Source organism: Cervus canadensis, chromosome 9, assembly GCF_019320065.1.
Source record: "Cervus canadensis isolate Bull #8, Minnesota chromosome 9, ASM1932006v1, whole genome shotgun sequence".
Classification (NCBI taxonomy): Eukaryota; Metazoa; Chordata; class Mammalia; order Artiodactyla; family Cervidae; genus Cervus; species Cervus canadensis.
Window position 1 is genome coordinate 70,806,287 of NC_057394.1, and position 19,458 is coordinate 70,825,744.

Below are 19,458 nucleotides of genomic sequence, written 5' to 3' on the forward strand. Positions count from 1 at the left end.
AAGTTACAAAAATTTCACCAGTTTTCAAAAGAATTTCTTAGGCTACACTGCTTTCTTTAATATGCTTTTGATTTAATGAAAAACCCACCTTTTTTTTTTTAACAGAAGAAAGCTAGAAAGGGGGGATATTTTTAAATAAAAGTGTAATGAAGCAATCAATAGCGATAAATTGTTAGGACTCTGAGCCTTTTTAAAGGACTATGTACCAGTAATCATATCATGGTTGTGTGTGGTTTTGGGTTTTAGTTAAAAGGAAATGGTTTTGAAATTCCATGCAGTGACATACCAGCAATACGTCAAGATGAAAATGCAGTTATCAAGCTAAGTTTTGCAAAAGTGCACAGTCGCTTTACATTCACTTTGTTTTTTTAAACAAATTCGAACCAAGGTGCTTATTTCTATTTCTTCCCTCATGCTCTTAAAAATATAAATGCTTAGGGTACAGAATGCCTTCCTTTAAAGACCATCAGTTCTATGAAGTGACTTGTGATCAGATTTATGACAGCACAAAATTCATCAACTTTTTAAATATGTAAAACTAATCTTCCCCTGGGGACCCAAATGACTGCAAAATAAACAGAAACAATGTAACTTCTGTTTCTAGGACTATTCACTGTGACCACAGGTTTTATCAGAAACCAGTGAATCCACCGGCATTTTAAATGTGGGGAGGGGCAATTTTAAAAGTCTGAAAAACACTAGAATCTAATCTTTTTACTATAAAATATAAGTAAACATTAATATTAATGCTAATTTTCCTGCAATAGATATAATTTGAAGCAAGAAGAGCATGAGCTAAAATGAACCTTCAGTATCTGAAGACATGAAATCTCTTTTCCCAGAGACAGAAGAAAATTTCCTTGACCAAAAAGAGATTCTTTTCCAACACAGGTCAAAAACTGAAAATGTAGCTTTACAAAAGTGAAATGTCAAAATTATGTAAATATTCTAAAATGCCTCTAGTTAAAATAAAAAATCAAAATCCCCAGTTTTTATGTTTATCCATATTAGAAAAGGAAAAATTCTGGTCAAAAAGCAAATAAAATGAAAAAATTTTGTCCAAAAAAATTAAAAGATAAAAGAATAATGTAAAAGACTCTCTAAGAAATGCAACAAATAAAGAATGAAAAAGAATCAGCATTGTATGTATTACTATATCCTTTAATAATTGACATGCTGAAGGTTTACCAGTGGAAAGAGGACAGTATCAATTTGTCCATTTCTACCTGCAGTAAATTTCTTTTTGAAAATACTTCTGTAGTTGATGTATGAAAAGTTAATAATGCATTATTAACATTCCAGTTATATAAGACCTAACAAAACCTGAGTATGGCAATTTCCCCCAAAGACTTCAATAATTGACGTTTTCTTAAATGTGATACCTATACATTTGAGACCCAATATTGGTGATGGACAGGGAGGCCTGGCGTGCTGCGATTCATGGGGTCGCAAAGAGTTAGACATGACCAAGCGATTGAACTGAACTGAACTGAATGAACAGTGAAGCGTCTCTACTTTATTTAAATCAAGTTCATATAGTGCCATCTGGTGGTTAACATAATACATCATAAAGTTTTTCCCTAAATTTAAAGAAACCACCACTCTGAAAACAGGTGATTACTTAAGATGAAAGGCCAATTTTCTTTTTTCAACGTTCATCTTATGGTACTTAACTGACACTAGAAGTCTCTTTCTTCCACATTCAATATCCAAGTGTTTAACCATCCACACGGCACTATGGCCCCATCCCCTGTGTATCCTGTGAGGATACATCTTCTTTGCCTATTTTAGTTCTATTGTCTCTCACGCATTTTGCCTTGCTGTCAGGTAGGCCTTAAATACACTTCTCTTTAGCTGAGAATTTTCCACTTTATCTCCTTTCAAAATAAAAATAATAGCCAATGCTTTGTGATGAGTAAAGCATGATGCTCAACACCTTATGGGAACATTCCAATTTTAATCTTCACAACAACCCAGCAAGAGAGGCACTATATTTTTATCCTCATTTCACAGCTCAAGGAAACCAAAGCCTATAGGTACATGGGTTCATCAAGAAAATCTAAATCGAAAAAAAAAATAATAATAACAGTCTAACTCAGAGCCCACCATTTAAACCATTATGCAATACTGCTCCTTTCCAAGTGTCGACCAAGAATCAAAACTTAGAAAAAATACATTTATATGGTAGAAGTCAGCTGATCTTTTCAGAGGCCCAAAATACATGAAGGCCTTTTTAAAAAAAAAATTAGCCTTGTGAACAAATATGAATCTGTGGACACTGTTAGACATTATTAAACAAACACCAAATGTTTCAGGTACTATAATTATAATCAAACACCAATACCTTACAGTGAAAAAACTGGGAAAGAAATTTCGAAGATGATAAGATCTGCTAGCTGATGGTCAATAATGAGCATCAGCTTATCCTGGGAATCCGCACAACATGGAGATCTATTGTGATCCAGCTCCTGCTACTAACCCAGCAACCAGTTTCTGCAAGTTCCTAAAGGCACATGTTCCTCCTCAACCCATGCACTAGCACCTGCTGTTCCCTCAGAGACATTCTCTCCTCCTTTTCATCTTGGAAAATGCTTGTCAACCTTCAGAACTCATTTTATACCTACTTCCTGGAGGAAACTTTCTCTAATGTACACCCCTTTCCCCACCAGACTACTCGAGCCACAAAGCACTTGAGACTTGACTTTTAGAAAAGCAACTAATGTATACATTACAGTGGATTTGTTTACGTCTGGTTCCATAAAGTAAAGCAAGTTGAAGGCAATGTTTTATTGATGGTAAGCCTGCCACACTTAGAACTGTGCTTAACATACAGTAAATGCTCAATAAGGAGCACTGGGGTGTGACTATTTTATGTATCTGTCAAGTTCCAGCATTTGTGTTCTACAATCTTATTACAGGACAAGTAATGTTTTAATCAGAAAACAGAGTAAGAAGGAAATCTTCTAAAAATATAGAAGCATATAAAAGACATGACTCAGAGCAGGACTGAACGCACACGTTCTCTGCCTTTCTGTTCCTGAATTTGAACTCCCTACTTGGTCTTCCCATTTTCAAATATGAAATATGAAATATGTCTGGACATTTCCCAGACATTAAAAATGAAAAAGGATTTGAAGGAATGGATGAAAAAGATGTGGTACATATATACAATGGAATATTACTCAGCCATTGAAAGAATGAAATAATGCCGTTTGCAGCAACATGAATGGATCTAGAGAGTGTCATACTGAGTGAAGTAACTCAGATAGAGAAGGAGAAACATCATATGACAATCTTTATATGTGGAATGTAAAAAGAAATAACAGATGAACTCACTTACAAAACAAAAAGATGCACAGACTTAGAAAATGAACTTGTGGTTGATGAGGGGAAAGGGGTAGTCAGGGAGTTTGAGAAGGTCATGAACTCATTGCTATATTCAAAACGGATAACCAACAAGGCCCTCCTGTACAGCACATGGAACTCTACTCAGTGTTATATGCAAACCTGGATGGGAGGGAGGTCTAGGGGAGAATGGATACATGTATATGTATGGCCAGTCCCTCCCCTGTTCACTTGAAACTAACACAACATTGTTAATTGGCTATACCCCAATACAAACTAAAAAGTTTAAAGACTGAAGACAAAAAAAGGACGTGAAAAGTGAAAGAAAACTAAAACACAGAACAATAAAAAATATATGTTAATAATGAGTGAAATTCTTATCCAAAGCATTATCACATAGCACCTGGCTGCCGTAACTTACAGGATTAAAAAGCTGAACTCTTTCTTTTCTGGAATCCTACTAATGGAATTCTAATTTTAAATCTTTTTTCATCTCTGGATAATTATTATTTATTACTCCATTTGACCTCCACACCTCCAGGGCAGTGTTAATATAGGAGCTTTAGCTACATACAATTTCAAGGTAATTAACAAGATAGCATAATGCAGCAAAGACGTTAACCTCTGCGTGAATAAGAGGTAGTCTAGATATTGGGACATCTTGGTTTTCATATCTGTGTTGCATTCTACAGCATGTAATATGCAATTAGGCTGATGCTCCAATGGTACCCAGATGAGAGAAAAATATCAAATTATTATATTGCTCAAACTATTGTATATAAATTTGATTAACACTGAAATTCAATATAAGTTACCAAAGAAAAAGTAGATTTGCTTTTTTATTAATTAGGAAAAAGTCACTCACTTATATAAGACAGGTCTGTCCTGCAGGGCTTCCATCGCCTGAGTTAGTACTGGAGATATGTCACATGATTCTTGTGTCAGTGTTCTGCATTCACCTGAAAAAGGGTTAACACTGTAACACTTGTTAAAATACAATTAGGCCTTTATTATGTCCACTGTACAACTAGAGTCTAAATACTGCATTTAAAAAATGCTTGGAAAAGCCTAAAGAACATACCAATAAAAATAAAACATACCAAATAAAAAATACCAAAAAATAAGAACATACCAATAAAAAACTAGTTAATGCTGCCAAACTAAACATTTAAGCTTAAATATCTAACTTCAGTAGACCACATCTGCTATGTACTATAAAAAGGATTTTATTATTATAAGAAACCAGAGTTCTGAAGAAACCAATTAATGAACAAATATGCATTAAATAACTGCTATACACACAGCAATGCCAAGAAGGGAAGGGAATACTAAATATCCATCACCAGGTCTTTACCCCAGGGGCAATCTTTAAGCAGCTTGCTAGAATGTTTATATGGGTAACTAATACATACTAGTAAAATTAAATTTACTATTCTATCTACAAAATACTGATTGAATGTCTACTCTGTTCAAAAAACAGGACATGTTCAGAAATTCCCAACTTTTGCTGGGTGAAGAACTCATGTTCCTTTGTTTTTAACAGGTAATTCTACCAACACACTATTGAAACATTTTAAAACACAACTAAATACATAAACCACTTGTGGTAGGCAAAATAATGGTCCTCCCAAGATCCCTAATCACTGAAACCTGTGAATATGTTATTTTATGAAGCAAAAGGGACTCTGCAGATGGAATAAAGGGGATGGAGCTTAAAGAGGGACATTTTCCCAGATCACTTAAGAGGGTCCAAGGTAATCATCTAGGTCTTAAAAGTAGAAGAGGCTAGCAGAAAAGTCAATCAGAGATATGAGATGGAAGAAGAGGCAGGAGAGATTCAAAGTGAGAAAGCGACTCCATCTACCCATTGCTGGCTTCAACGATGGAGGAAGGGGCCACAAGCCAATGCAGGCGGCCTCTAGAAGCTGGGAAAACCCTCAGTGACAGCCGGCAAGAAAAATCAAGAGCTCAGTCCTCAGACTCAAAGAACTAAATTATGCCAACAAAGTGAGTGAGCAAGGCAACAGATTATTCCCTAGAGCCTCCAGAAATGAATGCGCATCTTTTCATTTTAGCATGGTGACTTCTGACTACAGAACTATGAAATAATAAATTTATATTTTGTTTTGAGCCATTAAGATTGAGATAAATTTGTTACAGCAGAAACAGAAAATTAATTCACCATAACGGTTATATTAACAACAAGGGATGTCTAATCAACCTTAAGCACAAATACTGACTTTGTTATTTTTTCATTCCCATCCTTAATCATGTATAGCACCCAAACGATAGTAGTTACTTAAGAGGCAAATACAAAGACAGTATGTTCAAATATTTTATTACTAAGATCAAAATGTTATCAAATAAATACTAAGTGAAATAAAATCAAGCACTCATGAATCTAGACTTCACCAAAGAAACCACTTACTTTGAGCCCATCGGTAAAGTCTTTCATAAGATGTTTCTTGAAGCAAGGCCATTTGCTCCATAATTTCTAAACTAAAAAAATTAAAGATTATAATTTATTTAAAACTTTTAGCCAATAATAAGAATCTAATTATTTTAATTACAGAATGATTTGGTTATAGCCTATTAACTTTTTATCATTTTGTGGAGTAATTTTTTAGTAATTTTTTAATAATTAAATAAATGTTGCCAAGTTTTAATACCATCACTAAGACACTCAACTGCTGTTTTACGCTAAACATCAGGGTACAACTTCCTCTTTATCCAAAGACACACAAAGATTAAACTCTTACTTCACATAATGCCATACACTTTAAGAACCTAGAAAATCTTTAAAATTTTGGAAATACAAGAGGCAACACAGTCATGAACTGAAAAGGCTACTCACCCTGCTGTTTGTTGGTTTGTACGCAAGAGAACTTTAACATCATTATGAATCTGTTTTACTCTTCCCAGTGCCTTGAAAAAATCCTTTAAAATTAAGAATGTAACTTTAAAGTTTCCATGTTTTCAGGTAAAACTGTATTACTCTAAATTGAAATATCATGACAAAGGAAAAAGAAATTATTCTACCTACTCTAATGAAGACTTCTTTATACTAATCTCAACTTTCTCTAAATTTTTATAAAATGTATAATAGATATTTAGTGAAGTGAAAGTTGCTCAGTCGTGTCCAACTCTTTGCAACCCCATGGACTATACAGTCCATGAAATTCTCTGGGCCAGAATACTGGAGTGGGTAGCCTTTCCCTTCTCCAGGGGCTTTTCCCAACCCAGGGATCAAACCCAGGTCTCCCGCATTGCAGGTGAATTCTTTACGAGCTGAGCCACAAGGGAAGCCCATTATTCACATTTTAAAATATATATTAATTAGATATCTACTATATGCCAAATAGTGTACTAAGATGTGGAGATAAAGTTTATAAAGACAAGATCTTTCTTCAAGAATTATACAGTTTTGTGAAAGAGTAATGTAAACCTGACGATTATAACATAAAAAAAAAATGCTATGTATTACATATCTTATGACGTAGAAAAGTCAGCATGGCTTCATCATCACAGGAGATGATGGTTTATGAGTCTATCATATACCCTTTCTTGTCCCCTCATCCAGGAGTGGAATGCAAAGTTGGATGCATAAACATACATGAGTTGACTGATGCTAAACTCCCAGCTTTTTTTCCCTCTATAAAAAGGTACTGGAGCCTTAGTTTCCAGATAGCCACAGTATTCCAACCATGAAAAGTAGTTGATGAGTTATTTTTCTTTGATGAATAAAAAAAATTTTTTAATGTTTTAAAATCCCGAATACTGTTAATTATTTCTGCTGAGGCGGGGGGAGGTGCGATGTCACATATTTAAAATGCATAAAGTTCCTCAAACTATAAGGGCAATAAATACCAATAGGTAAGGCACCTACAATTCTCTCACCTCCTTAACAGCCTACACTCAAGGGACGGTTCCATCCCAGCCCAGGCAGTAAGGTAACAGTGACATCTACCAAGTGTCACTCAGTAAGTCCCCCACCCTGGCCCTCCTCAGGAACTCTTCCTGCCCTCAGAGTCCAGACAAAGGTTTGCAGTTCCTCCCAGTTAGGACACTGAAAGGTTCTTCTCAAGAAAAACTGAGTATCTTCAAGGGGAAAAAAAGAGGAATGATACTTTTCCTTATTGTTTAGCGTTTTGAGAGGCTTTATAGCTCAAAGGTTTGGAAAGAATGGCATGGGTTCAGAAAAGAATCAGATGAAAAGGTAAGGAGTTTCTAATCTCAGGAAAGACCAAAAGTTGTGAAAGAAAGAACATGTAATCATTGCAACATCACTGCAATGTAAACAGAACATGCCATGTAACTGAACTATGAGGCAGAAGAAAAGAGAATATGTATGTGTGGAGGGGAAGGAGCCATGGAGGAGAGGCTAATTACTCTTAGCTCATGGTAGGAAATCCATAGAAAATAGTTAACATCGATATCCAAAGCATACTTCTTTTCACCAGAGGTTCAGAATACAACAGAATCTACGGAAGAAGCAATTAACAAGATTGAAAATGGTTGCCAAAGGACTTAGAGATGGAAAGGAGTGGAACAATGAGGTGAACGTAGGCTTTCCTTATAAGCCTTATTGTACTCTGACTCCTAAAAAAAAAGTACACATACTGCTTTGAAAAAAATAAGGTAATTAAAATCTGTACCTTATATTGCTAAGCTTAAAAACATTTTTAAATCAAAAAAAATTTTAGGTGGTAAAATAAATCACTCTTAAAAAAGAGTGATTTCTCTATAACATCTGTAACTGCTGTTCTTTAAGTGATTTCAACAGAAAGCAAAGTACCTCAGTGATGGGTCCTTCTCTTGTGCCTCGGAGAAGACTCATTTCGTCAGAAGTCAGCTGGAACTTGGATAAGAAGGCATCTGCCACTTGTGCTCTTATTTCTAATCTTTGACTGTAATATTTTTTAAAAGGCAACAGAAAATCAAGCACATTATGCATTTTACATAGCTTTAAAACAAGTTACATCTCTCATATAACTTTTAAGACAAAGACGTGAAACTGTCTCAGTATCTTCAGAAGTCTCATTTCTGCCTCAAATATTAGCAGCTCATCAAGCATGTAGGTGATACAATTAGCTGATATTGTCCTACCTCTGCAGAAGGCACGGTAAGAGGCCATAGAAAAATGATGAACTAACCTTTATGTAAAAGGAGAAATAAGTTCATGAATGGTACAGGCAATACAAATCCTTAGCCACTTACATGTATGTGAATAGTTCACCTTATGGTAACAGAGTTGTAAGAGAGACATAAGCCAATTAATTTCTTCTCATTCCCTAAAAGTTCTAAGCCTTTGAAGCTTGTACATGAAGTACACAACAAATCAAAAATCAAGCCTATTATTTACTTTAGGTTAGAAATTGAAGTCAAGAACTCATCTAGTAATGCTTTATTAATCAAAAAAAAAAAAAAACACTCCTCCATTTTGTCTTCCCCACTTTTTCTGCACACTATCATAACAAACAAAAAAAATCTTTTCAAATTATATTATCTGAGTGCAGCCAACTTAGACTAGCTGACAATTAGGAAAAAGCACACTTGAGTCTGCAATTCAACCTGCAGGGACCTGCACGACTGAGTTGGGTCACAATCTAAAGGCAAGTCGGGGATACAAACCACATGAACAGAAATTCAACATTCCTGCCTTCCAGATTTTAGATGTGAAGATATACAAATAAAATTAAAGTGTTTCACTAGTAGTATTCACAGGGCAGTAATATTCTCCAATTTCAAAATATTCAAATGAAACTGAACAAAGATAATCATTAACACTATCTGAACAGACAGAACAATGCACGCCATCTTCGTTTTGTTTCCAGGTTTAAGTTCACAATGTCAAATGCTCCTGCCGAAAGACAAGAGCTAAAAAGAAAAAGTCCTCCAGGTGGCAGTAATGCTCTATTTTTCTCAAATGACAATGCAAATCACCTACTTAAAATACAGATTTAAAAAATCTATGTCCTTAATTATCTTATTAAGTACTGATATCTACTAGTTACCTTAACATGTTTTGTTTTATACTTTTAGAAGCTCAAATCATTATCATACAGGATTTAAATTAATTATAACAATAAAACTCCTTGAGACTACACAAATTAACCATTTCAATGAAAATCTTTTGGGAGTTTCTTTTGGATCTATCTTCAGTCAATTTACCAGGCACAAAGGAAAATTAATCTCTTTAGTCTACTGTTTCACTATGTTTTAACTGAATCTAGTACAGTTGACCCTTGAATAAAGTGTGGGTCAGGGACTCCTACCCTACCCTGTACAGAGGAAAATCTGTATATAATGTTACAGCCAGCCCTCTGGAGTAGAAGATCCAACCCACTGTGGACTGTGTAGGACTACAAAAAATACATATATATATATGTATATATACATATATAAGTGGACCTGTGCAGTTCAAACCTGTGTTGTTCAAGGGTCAGCTGTTAATTCAGTAGGCACACACACTAACTGAGAGAAAATACACCACATTGTTAACAGTAGCTATGTCTAGGTGGTGAAGTTACATCTGATTGTAATTTTCTTCAAGTTTTACACACGTAAATGAAGGGAGAAGAAGAAAAATGTGATTTTTGCTTGCCTTCTCCTGACCTCTTACAGAGCAATGAAAGAATATGTATCACATATGTTCTGGATTTTTACATGTGTATTTGGGCGAAATAAATTGCTTTTATATTTTTATGTAAACTATAATATCAAAACCTAAGTTACAGTAAGTACTTTATAGCAAATAACACAATCAAAATTAAAACTATTAAAAAATAAGAAAGAATGAGAACATAAAACAACATAGCTGAGGAAAACTATCTAATTAAGTGCGGAATAGCTTCTGTCTCCAGTTGCCAAAGCCAATGAAGAAACAAGATGTACTACACATCTCTGTCTAAGAGGCGGAGAGGGATATGGAGGGTAGTACTCCTTGAGGTACATCAGGCAGTGTGTTCAGGACTCCACATAAATTACTTATTCATCACAACAACCCTGCGATGTTACCTATTACTCCTTTTTTCCAGATGTGATAACTGAGCCTGAGGGAGTTAACAAAGGACTCATATAAGACTAAAAATCTAATGAGCTCTTACCTAAGATTTAGATTAGAATTCAGCTCTTCAAGGTGTACATCCTTTCCACTGTAACATACTACACCTCAAAGAAAAACATTCACATTCACCATAGAGAAATTTGGTTGATGGGCCTTCTCAAGAGACCAAAAAAATACATAATAAATAGTGATTTCACCAATATTAAAAAACAAAGTTCATATTTATTCACCCAAAATCACTTACTGAATCTACAATGTGTTTTGCACTGAGACATAAAAAGAGAACAAGAGGCTGTCACTGTTCTCAAGCTCAGCTTCGTAGGAAAGAGACTCAATCAAACCAACAATTAGTTACAAGAGATTGTACTACATACTAAAGATGGCAAGTTCAGTTCAGTCGCTCAGTCGTGTCCGACTCTTTGTGAGCCCATGAATTGCAGCGTGCCACGCCTCCCTGTCCATCACCAACTCCCGGAGTTTACTCAAACTCATGCCCATCGAGTCAGTGATACCATCCAGCCATCTCATCCTCTGTCATCCCCTTCTCCTCCTGCCCCCAATCCCTCCCAGCATCAGGGTCTTTTCCAATGAGTCAACTCTTCGAATGAGGTGGCCAAACTATTGGAGTTTCAGCTTCAACATCAGTCCTTCCAATGAACACCTAAGACTGATCTCCTTTAACTCAGGCCAGGAGAAGGAAATGGCAACCCACTCCAGTACTCTTGCCTGGAAAATCCCATGGATGGAGGAGCCTGGTAGGCTACAGTCCATGGGGTCGCGAAGAGTCGGACATGACTGAGTGACTTCACTTTCACTTTTCACTTTCATGCACTAGAGAAGGAAACGGCAACCCATTCCAGTGTTCTTGCCTGGAGAATCCCGGGGACGGGGGAGCCTGGTGGGCTGCTGTCTATGGGGTCGCACAGAGTCGGACACGACTGAAGCGACTTAGCAGCAGCAGCAGAAAGGGTTTGAATAAACTTTATACACAGGATTGGTGATCTGTTACTCTCTTGGTTTTAGACATAATTTTCAATTGAATCCACACTTGTTATCATGTCAGCCAACAAAAACATTAAGAGAAAAATTCACAGGTGGGTCTCTAACTGCAAGGAAACTTCTCTTTCAAAAGATTTGTTGTGATGCTAAAAACATTCTCATCTGATGCTCAAGGCACATGCTTAGAAATTCAGCACCTGCCTTTCCTTAGAGCTGACTGCCCTGTGAAGCCAACCATCTCTTCAGCACACTGTGCAATTTTCCTCACCATGGTCCATGCACCAATGGGAAAGAGATGTGTGCTGACAGAACAGTTCTGTGCCTTGGCAGTAGCAGAGTACATAATCATTAAGTTAAAAATAAAAGGCAATTGTGAAAAAAGATAATAAAATTACTAAACAATTTAAAAATCTACTGCTTGTTTAAAAGAGCAGTCAGTTTTGAATTATATAGGAAACAAACAACACATCATCACTTCCAAAAAGGGATAATCTCAGTCCCAGCTATCAATACTCCTAAACACTGTTTGTATTTGTTTTGCTCTTGGATAATAGCTTAAAACCTCATATTTTGTATCATTTTTTAATCACTTTTTGATTATTTTAACTCTGCTTTGAAGTCATTTATAGTTTTCTGAGTTATCTCCAAATTAATGAAGAATTGATTATATAAAGAAAAGCTTACCTTTCAGCTTGAAGCTTAGTGGTTTTTACTATTAAATCCTGAGTCTGTTCCTTTGCTGCCTAAAATTATAAACATATCTAATATTAGCACATTTCAATTTTATTATACTTCAGAAAACTAACACTGCCAGCTACTGGAGTTCAACAGCAAATGAGATCACACTCCAGAACTCAAAGATATAAAAAAGGCCCAAGAAATTGAAACAGATGTTTTAAGGCTCACATACTACATTTAAGAACTCACTCAGGCAGAAAACAACACAATGATGTAATTATCCTCCAATGAAAAATAAATAAATTTTAAAAAAGAAGAACTCACTGAGAATTCTCAATACACACATAACGCTAAGGCTTACAAGAAAGAAAAAGGTGTCACCATGATGGAATTTAATAGTTCCTGATGCTTTTTAGTGAAAGAGGCACTGCCAGGAAAACATGACTTCAGTTATGGACGTGCTGAGCTGAGCTACCAGGAAATCTCTGAATGAAGTTGTCACTGATACTCAATAAGTCACTGATACTCAATGTACAAAAAATATCCCTCATAGAGGGTTCTGGTGAAGATTAGACAAAGCCCCACATAGAAGACAGAGTGCTGTTCCTGACCAAGTCATACTAAGCAATCCTCTCTCCCTTGAACCAGAGTTGAAAGGAACAGGAATGAAAACGTATTTCAAAGACTAGGAAAACATTTATAAGGTGAACTGAAACAAACAAGTGTAGCCAATGAGATTCTCTCTCAGTGACCTGAACTGGGTAATACTATAAAATAAGGCAGTCAGTAACGAGAGGAGAAACAAGTCAGTGGTTGGAGACAGGTGGAGACATAAAGGCATTAAATGAACCACAAGTATGTAGATCAATGCTAACTCTGCAGCCAAACTAGGGGTTTAGACTGCTTTAATCAATGGCCCTACACTTACAGATATTTTCCTGAGATATTTTTTAAAGGGAGTATAAATCATAATTAAGCTGGGTCTTCACTGGGCATAGCTTTAATCTGAAAGTATTCCTAAGGCTTTCTACAAAGGAATTTATTTCTGCTGCATTTGTGGAATATTATGGAATTCAAAAGTTTATCAAAACTTCACAGAGTTATCTCTATACTGGCATGATCAAAATACAAAGGTTTCTGGAGTTAACTGCACAATATTAGTAAACCATCACCGAAGAAACACAAAGAGAGTTATAATTTTAAAAAATTTACATTCAAACTTACTACAGGACATGATGTATCAGATATCCTCACATTCTGTAGACTTATCTAGCAATTTCTGAAAGTTTACCCTGTTATCAGGAACTACGCTAAAATGCAGTCATTATACCGGACCTGTAGGCGACTTGTCATATCTTGACAACAGCTGCTCATTGCTTGAACATCTTCATGTATGCTTTCAAGTTCCTGAAAAGGATAAAAGTAACATTAGATATAGTTAAAGCATTAGGTATAGTTAAAAAATTAGATATAGTCAAAGAAATTTCTCTTCTCTTAGCCAAATCCTTATTTTTGTTCCATGATATTCTTTTGCCAAAGCATGACAAAAGATTCTGTATTTAAGACTGAAAATGATTAAAAAGAATAACATCTAGAATATGAAAAGATATTTTAAAAAACTAGCATATTTCTTTTTAGAAAGGGTCTGACAATATGAAGATGGAAAATGTTTTAAGAATATGAATACAAAAAAAAAAAAAAAAAAAAAAAAAAAAAAAAAAAAAAAAGAATATGAATACATGTTCAGATTCTCATACTAAGAATTTATCCTAAGAAATTAATCAAATAAGTGTGCAACAATGTATGTAAGAGATGACCAACACAGAGTTGCCTAAAATAAATGGCAAGTATGAAACATTTCCAACCACACAACAGAAATCTGTGCATCCATTAACAATGATAATATCTATGTGTGTGTGTGTGTGTGTGAACACACACGTGTGTGTTATTATGGGAAGATGTCTATATAAGGCTAAAAAAGGGCTCATAAAACACATACAACACCTCCCCATGTTTTTTTGTTTTGTTTTGTTTTGTTTTTTTTTCAGAAAAATACACGTATATGTGTGTAGAAGAACACAGGGAAAGTCCTGAAGGGCCACACAATAAAATACTGACAGGTTATTTTTGTGTAATAGAATCATAAGTAATAGTTCTATTTCTGACCTGCTTATCCTAAACAGCTTTTAAGTGAATAAAAGAATGATTTCAAAATAGCAATATCAGCAACAGCAAACAGAAACAAATAGACAGGCAAACTAAACTATTTCCTTTAATCTCACTGTATAATCTAATGAAACTAGCACTATGATATTATTAGCCAACTAGTTCAAGAATAACTTATTCCTAATATTTACTTTAGCAAATGACAACCCATTCCAGTATTCTTGCCTAGAAAATCCCATGGACAGAGGAGCCTGGCAGGCTACCGTCCATGGGGCTGCAAAGAGTTGGACACAACTGAGGGACTGAGCACGCACTACAGTACACTGAATGAATCTGATTTGTAAATAAATAGTATCACTCATGGACACAAATATGCTTGATGAGCTTCAGTCCACTGCAGTCATTCTTACTGATCCTCAAACCATCCTATCTTTGACCAGTGGAAGCCCCTTAACTCAGCTCCATAGTCCTTTTGACACTTCCCAGTGGTCTTTTACGGCTTCCTCGCTTTGGTACTTCTTTTCAGTGGGAAATGGTGTTTCAAGAGTACACTTTAGATGTGCTCATCACTACTATCCCTCCCTAGTTTTATGAACACTACCAAACCTCCCTTTTAACCTTCCAGATTATTAGACTTCAGCCAATGAAATTCTACTGCACAGTTAAAAACAGTCTATGTTGGACTTCCCTGGTGGTCTATGGTTAAGAATGTGCCTGCCAGTGCAGGGGAAACAGGGTTCAATTCCTGGTCTGGGAAGATCCCACATGCAGCAGAACAACTAATCTCATGCACCACGACTACTGAAGCCTGAGCGCTTAGAACCTGTGCACTGCGATGCAGAGTAGCTCCCACTCATCCCACCTAGAGAAAGCCCGCGTGCAGCAGTGAAGACCCAGTGCAGCCACAAACAAAGAAATCATAAATCTTTAAAAAAAAAATAGCCTTGTGTTTACTAAGCACCCGCTGGTACCATGTATGACATTTTCACACAACTCACATAGAAATATTAACTATGTAATATCACTCTAATTTAATATAATTAATAAAACATGTCATAATAAAATTCATTTTCACCCTATGGTGAGTAGACTGCTCACTCAAATATAATGAATAATTATTTATTAGCTGAAGTAACTGATTTTAATTAATCTGAAAATTTCATAATTTAGGATACAGTAAGGTTACTCAGTCCCTATTAATCTCCAGTGGAAAAATAGTTATCCAAGGGAGGTGTACTCAATGAAAGACTATTTCTACTGGAAAATCACTCAGAGAAATGGTTTTCTGTTGCTGTTTAAAATGCTAAAATTCGTAAAAGAATTTCCCAGAGCAAATGTTTCAACGTTCTAAGAAGCAGCATTTGTGGAGGTTACGGATTTAGAAATCCCATCAGTCCAAAGAAAGATGCTGCTGAAGGAATTGTTAATAGTTAAATTTTCTATTTGAACATGGTACACAAACAGCAAGCACATCAACTCTATTTATAAAAAAACTTAGCACAGAGCCAAGCATACAGTAAGTGCTCAATAAATGCTAAATGAAAAGAGTTTACATACTTCTTTCACTTCCTTGAAAATGCTTACAAACTCTTCATTGATGGCTAAACTCCTGCGTTCGATATCTCCACGTAAATTTCTTCGAGTCCGCAAACTATTTTCAACAAAAAAGGTTGACAGTGCCTTAAGAGCTTCCAACATCTCCTACATAATTGGTAATAAAAGAATATTATTGGGACCAATTTTCAAATGTCTTTCTAATCTTAGGCAAAAATTACTAAAATCATTTCCCAAGAATTTATTTCCATTACACAATCCAAAAAATACCGGAAGACCTTCACATTAGTGAACAGCAAACTTATTTCTGAAACACAGTAAGGACATATTTACTTGTGCATCATGACATATATACAAGGTTATTCATTGCAGGATTGTTTGAAATTGTAGATTAGAAAGAACCTTAATGTTCATCTAAAAAGGATTGGTTAAAGAGACTGATACAGCCATTGAAAAGAAGAGGAAATTCTGTATGTACTTACATAGCGTGAGCTTCAAGATATAGGTAAGTGAAACAAAAAGTTACAGAAACATCTGTAACACCAAATGTTTAAAAAAAAGAAAAAAGGACTATGTACAGTACATGCATATTTACTGGTGCCTGCATAAACCAACTCTGGAAGGCTATATCTAAAAAATAAGTACTAACGGTAAATTCTAGGCTGGGAACTGAGTAACTGGGAGCCGAATTTAGACTTAAGAGAGGAAGGTCTCTCTGAGACAACTTCTGAACCAAAATAATTCAAGCAAGATTTGACAGTGGCCAGTGGCTTAGCCCAAGATGGTCTAAGCAGATAAAAAAGAGATACTCCAAAAAAATTAGAATATATTTTTCAAGATTGAGCCGATAGGATTTGTAATGGACTGGATGTGAGATGTGGGGGAAAAGAAAACAGGAATAAAAAAAGCACTTATATGCTTCTTGCATGAAGGGTAAATGGTGAGGTTCTTTACTAACAGGGGAAGAGAACCAGTTTGGAGAAAAATCAAGAATTCTGGCCATGCCGTCTGTGTGATATGGATCAGGTATCCAACTGGAGATGTCATGTAAACAACTGGAGCTTGGTAGAGATGTCAGGAACAGGGTTAGAAATTAGAGAATCATCATGCTTTTTAGTATTTAAAAAGCTATGAGACTAAAAGAGTTCTTTAACAGAGAGAACATGGGTAGAGGGCAGAAGACCAAGCCCATTGTGTCCAATAGCACCCTAAATCCTACAGACAGAATTCTTACACCTCAACTAATATATGTTCAAACAGGCTGAACTTTCCATGTTTTGACTACGCTATCATAAAAACACTGGACACATTGGTTGCTCACCTAAAACTAACACTATACTGCAAATCAACTATACTTCAATTTTAAAGAATGGCTGGAATGACAAAAACTGGAAGGCTATTTAAATTCAGTTTACTATTTAAGAGACAGAAAAAAATCTTTAGCTATAAATATTTATGGCAAAAAATAGATAAAATAAAGCTGTTTCTTTTTTTGGAACACAGCCCTGATACATCCTGGAGTCGAGGCTAAATGAGTGGTCAGTAAATGCTAAATGAACAAAATCACACAGACTAGGGGGCAAATGAACCCAGACACTCTCTCCATAACTTATTTTTCTCATGAGTAAAAAAGAAATAATGCTAATTTACCAGAGCAGCTGTATTAAAAGATTCATGTCAATAATAGACACTTTAAACCCTTAATAAACTGTGTAAAATTAACATTTATTGAGAATTAACAAGAAACAACTCCTGCAGCGCTGTGCTGAGCATTTCACCTGGTTTCTCTCATTGAACCCTCGCAACAACCCTGAGAAAGTAACTTGCGGTATTTCCAATTTAGAGATTTAACATCAGCTTAGAGAAGTTAAGGGACTTACTCAAACCAGAATGCACCAGTTTGCTGGTTATATCTAGTAAGTGGTGGTCCTAGAGACCACCTTTCTTAGTCCTCACAGTATAATGTGGACCATCTTTCTTACATCATCATAGTATAATGTTATCTTTTATACACAAATTCTTATCGATAGCTTACTGTCAGATGCCTACACATTTACCTATAAAACTCTCACTTCTACATTTTTTTTTTCTTTATGCCGTTATGGCTTGACCAACACCTGTCGGTGTCAGGGAGAACCCCTCTTCCACCGTTTGCCTTCCTGACCCAGAATCTTCGAGGAACCCTTTTAAATAAATAGAGGTAATACCCTGGAAACCTCTTCGTTTCTCCAGGGTCTCCTCGGCTTCCCCCTTATCTGCCCCACGTCGGCAACGCAGCCTGGGGGTCCAGCGGGCCTGAGGTGGTCCCCTCGAGGCGGGGACACGATCAGAGCGAGGGCGCCGGACAGACGACCACCCCCGAACCCCGGCTCCCAGGGATGCGCGACCCTCGGCCCCTCCAGCCCCGCTCACCTTGTCGTTGTCCAGCCTGGTGTCCAGGATCTTACGCAGTTTCCGCGACAGCGGGTTGCTGGTCTGCGCCGAGGTCCCGCCGGCCCCATTATTGAGGCCGTTGGCAGACCCGGTGGCGGGCACTACGACTACTTCCCCGCTGCCCTCGGCCATAGCGCCTCGCGTCCCGCCCCCGGACAGGCGCCGGCCACCTCAGCCCAGGATAGGGACGCGCCAGTAGCCGCGTAGCGCGCATGCGCGCACAGGCCGCGCCTGCGCCCTCGGACGGCTGTGCCCCGCCCACTGCTGTTCAGCTTGCCTCCTAGGAAGCTGGTGGGAGGGGTAGAGAAATCGAGGGAGGCGGAGCAAGACTTCAGGCTGGAAGGAGGAGACTCACGCGAGACTGCGTTTGCAAAGTGGACTGAAATTCAAATCAGGTGTAGAGCTGGGGTATTACGATTTATGGGATTAAAGAGATTTCGTAATCCTTCAATCTGTGAAAGTCTGAGCTAGACTTACATACACTGAGACCTGTGCCTGGGCAAATATGTTCAGTTAAAGCTAATTCTAGTTAAGTTCACTTAATACTGTGCAGCCGTTTTCCGCTGTGAAGGAGATTTAATTGTGGATGCGCGAAGAATTCCTAAATACAGTATGTGAAAAAAGCAAGGTGCGTTGCAGTGTGTGTAGTGTGATCACCGTGTGTGTGTGTGTGTGAAATACCGGTACGTGTAAATTTAGGCTTTTTTTTTCTTTTTTTAGGATGGCATTCCTTTGGCAGACAGACTTGCACTTTTCGTTTTGTACCTTTCCAAACAGACTGAAGTTTTCTAATCTCCCTTATGTGTTACTGAATATATTAACTGAGTACATTAAGGTAGGGGGCCCACTTTTCTGTGTTTATTTGTACTTCTCTGAATTTGCAATTGTAATAAAAAGGAACAAGATAATTTGGAAATTAGAAATATAGTAGGATGAAGACAGGAAAATTACTGTAAAATTTAAGGATGTTTAAAGCAATTTATATGCTTTTTAATTTTCACCTATTATTCTTTTGTAAGGCTAACTGTAAATTTTAAGCTGAGGGTTGGAAATCAATACTTTTAAACAGTTCAATATTTTCCAGCAGTTAAAAACAAATATTCAGGTAAGCCTCATCAGAGATGTAGGTTTTATATATGTATTTATTTAAATATGTTTATGTATAGTATTTATATATAACAATTTTATTGAAGATAAAGGTTTTCTTTTAGTGAAAA

General features: G+C 36.5%; 1 protein-coding gene across 1 annotated transcript in view; it reads right to left on the reverse strand.

Moving 5' to 3' along the window:
• COG6 (component of oligomeric golgi complex 6) overlaps positions 1-18,459 on the reverse strand; it is a 49,398-nt gene extending 30,939 nt beyond the window's left edge. The window contains exons 1-8 of the mRNA XM_043477957.1: positions 18,221-18,459; positions 15,812-15,955; positions 13,424-13,495; positions 12,095-12,153; positions 8,141-8,252; positions 6,200-6,282; positions 5,774-5,844; positions 4,211-4,304 (exon numbers count right to left, since the gene is read on the reverse strand). Coding sequence (XP_043333892.1) covers positions 4,211-4,304; positions 5,774-5,844; positions 6,200-6,282; positions 8,141-8,252; positions 12,095-12,153; positions 13,424-13,495; positions 15,812-15,955; positions 18,221-18,373 — 788 coding nt within the window. The 5' untranslated portion in view covers positions 18,374-18,459. The remainder of the gene's footprint in view (positions 1-4,210; positions 4,305-5,773; positions 5,845-6,199; positions 6,283-8,140; positions 8,253-12,094; positions 12,154-13,423; positions 13,496-15,811; positions 15,956-18,220) is intronic.
• Between the last annotated feature and the right edge of the window lie 999 nt (positions 18,460-19,458).